This window comes from Sceloporus undulatus, unplaced genomic scaffold (genome assembly GCF_019175285.1).
Source record: "Sceloporus undulatus isolate JIND9_A2432 ecotype Alabama unplaced genomic scaffold, SceUnd_v1.1 scaffold_10914, whole genome shotgun sequence".
NCBI classification, from domain to species: Eukaryota; Metazoa; Chordata; class Lepidosauria; order Squamata; family Phrynosomatidae; genus Sceloporus; species Sceloporus undulatus.
This window is the reverse complement of record NW_024813831.1, coordinates 1-2,440: the sequence shown is the minus strand read 5'-3', so window position 1 is coordinate 2,440 and position 2,440 is coordinate 1. Positions and strand designations below refer to the sequence as shown.

General features: G+C 39.8%; 1 protein-coding gene across 1 annotated transcript; it reads left to right on the top strand.

Moving 5' to 3' along the window:
* The first annotated feature begins 1,144 nt into the window (after positions 1-1,144).
* Positions 1,145-2,329, top strand: LOC121918426 (zinc finger protein OZF-like). Its single transcript, XM_042444481.1, has one exon. The coding sequence runs from the start codon at positions 1,145-1,147 to the stop codon at positions 2,327-2,329; it is 1,185 nt and encodes a 394-aa protein (XP_042300415.1).
* Positions 2,330-2,440: the final 111 nt, after the last annotated feature.

Genomic DNA, 2,440 nt, shown 5'->3' with positions numbered 1-2,440 from the left:
GCCTCAGAGGGAGAGAATAACCACTGGACCTCATCCCCTTCTCCACCACCATTCCCTTCTCTTTTGTGTCATGTCTTTTAGATTGTAAGCCTGAGGGCAGGGAGCCATCTAATTAAAAATAATAATTGTAAGCTGCTCTGATAGCCATTAGGGCTGAAGGGCGGGGTATAAATAAATAAATAAATAAATAAGAGTGCCATTACACTAAAGATTAAATTGCATTCCACAGCCTTAAGCCACTTCATTTTCTTTCCCAATTGAGTTCAGTATGTTGGGTTGATGACGATCTTTTTTATTTAGGTGAGCTTTGAGGAGGTGGCTGTGTATTTCAGTGAGGAGGAGTGGTGCTTTCTGGATCCAGACCAAAGGGCCTTGCATACGGAAGTCATGGAGGAGAATTTGGAGACGGTGGCTTCCTTGGGTAATATTCCCTTCTTCTCATGCTACTCCCAAAACTAGATGCAGTATTTCATGTGAGGCATGACCAATGCAGAACAGAGTAACCTTTATAAAGATACATTTTTAGTGAAAGACAGGATAGAAAATAAAATAATAACAATAATAGATTTTGTTTATGGAGGATTTGCTGTAGCAACTGTGATGCACAGTGTAGTTCCCTATACTCATTATTTTTAAGGAGGAATATATGGCAGCAAACCCAGTTGAGAGACAAGATAGTTCCTGGGTTCATGTTTTGATGAATGCAAGCAACTAGGAGCTCCTTCGAAGAGCTTTCTACTTTGGTCAGTCTCTGCCACAGGCTTCCCATGAATGTCAGTGGAGAAGCTCTGGAGTCTCATTTGTCTTTCCAGTAGCCTACTCACAATAATGTCTGTTAGGAAGTAATTTTGTTTTTGTTTTTTGTCCTTTCTTGCGCTTTGACCACATATTTTTCTTATTTCCAGGTGGTGATATAAATGGGAATGCAGACAGAAGTGAATGTCTTTGTCTTGTTTGTGGGAGAAGCTTCAGTTGTAAGTCAAACCTTAATCTTCACAGGAGAACTCACATAGGAGAACAATCTTATAAAGATGGAGAGAGTAGTTATAGGGAAAAACTGATTTCCCCTGAACCCTCTCAAATAACAGAGAAACCATTTCAATGTTGTAAATGTGGCAAAAGTTTCAGGTGTAGGTCACACTTTATGTCACATCAAAAACTGCACTCAAGGGAAAAATCATTAATAGGTTTGGAGTGTAGCAAGAACCCAAAGCAGAAGATACACCAGATTAACTATGAAGCAGGACATACAGGGAAGAATCTTTTGAAAAGCTTGGAATGTGGAAAGAGTTTCAGTGAGGATATAAGCCTTATTCATCACCAAAAAACTCACACAGGAGACAAGCCATTTCCGTGCTTGCAATACAGAGAACAGTTCCATCAGAAGTCATACTTAACTCGTCATCAATTAAGTCTTACAGGAGAGAAACCATTTAAATGCAAAGAATGTGGAAGGAGTTTCAGTCAAAAGAGTACCCTTGGTCATCATCAGTTAGATCATTCAGGGGAGAAAATATTTCAATGCTTGGAGTGTGGAAAGACATTTAGTCAGAAGGCTGACCTCTCAGGTCACAAGACAACGCATACAGGGGAGAAACCGTTTCAGTGCTTCCAATATGAAAAGATGTTCAGTCAGAAGGCAAACCTCTCACGTCATGAGACGACGCATAGAGATGGCAAATGTGGAAAGAGCCTCAGCCAGAAAAGAAACTTCATTCATTCATCAATTCACCCAGGAGAGAAGAGACTGAAATGCCTGGAATGTGGAAAGAAATTCAATCAGAAGTCATGCTTAACTCATCATGAATTAACACACACAAGGGAGAAACCATATCAGTGCTTGCAGTGTGGAAAGAGGTTCAGTTGGAAGTCAGACTTCACACGTCATGAATTAACTCACACATGGGAGAAACCATTTCAGTGCTTGGAGTGTGGAAAGAGGTTCAATCGAAAGAGTCACCTCTCACGTCATGAATTAACTCACACAGGGGGGAAGCCATTTCAGTGCTTGCAGTGTGGAATGAGGTTCAATTTGAAGTCAGACTTCTCACGTCATGAATTAACTCACACAGAGGAGAAACCATTTGAATGCTTGGAGTGTGGAAAGAGGTTCAGTTGGAAGAGTAAACTTGTTCGTCATCAATTAACTCACACAGGGAAAAAACCATTTAAATGCCTGGAATGTGGAAACAAATTCAATCGAAAGGATAACCTTTCTACTCATCAAATAATTCACTTGGAGAAGAAACCATTTAAATGCCAGGAATGTGGAAAGAGTTTCAGTCAGAAGAGGAGCCTTAACCATCATCAATTACCATACAAAGAGTAGAAACTACATAAATGCTAGGAGTGTGGAAATAGTTTAATTCAGAAAAGAGAATTGCTGTTTATCGATTGACTCTTACAGGGAAGACACCATTAAAAGTCAAGAATGTGAAAA

Coding starts and splice junctions, on each gene's coding strand:
- LOC121918426 (XM_042444481.1), top strand. CDS start 1,145: ATGTCACATCAAAAACTGCACTCAAGGGAAAAATCATTAATAGGTTTG.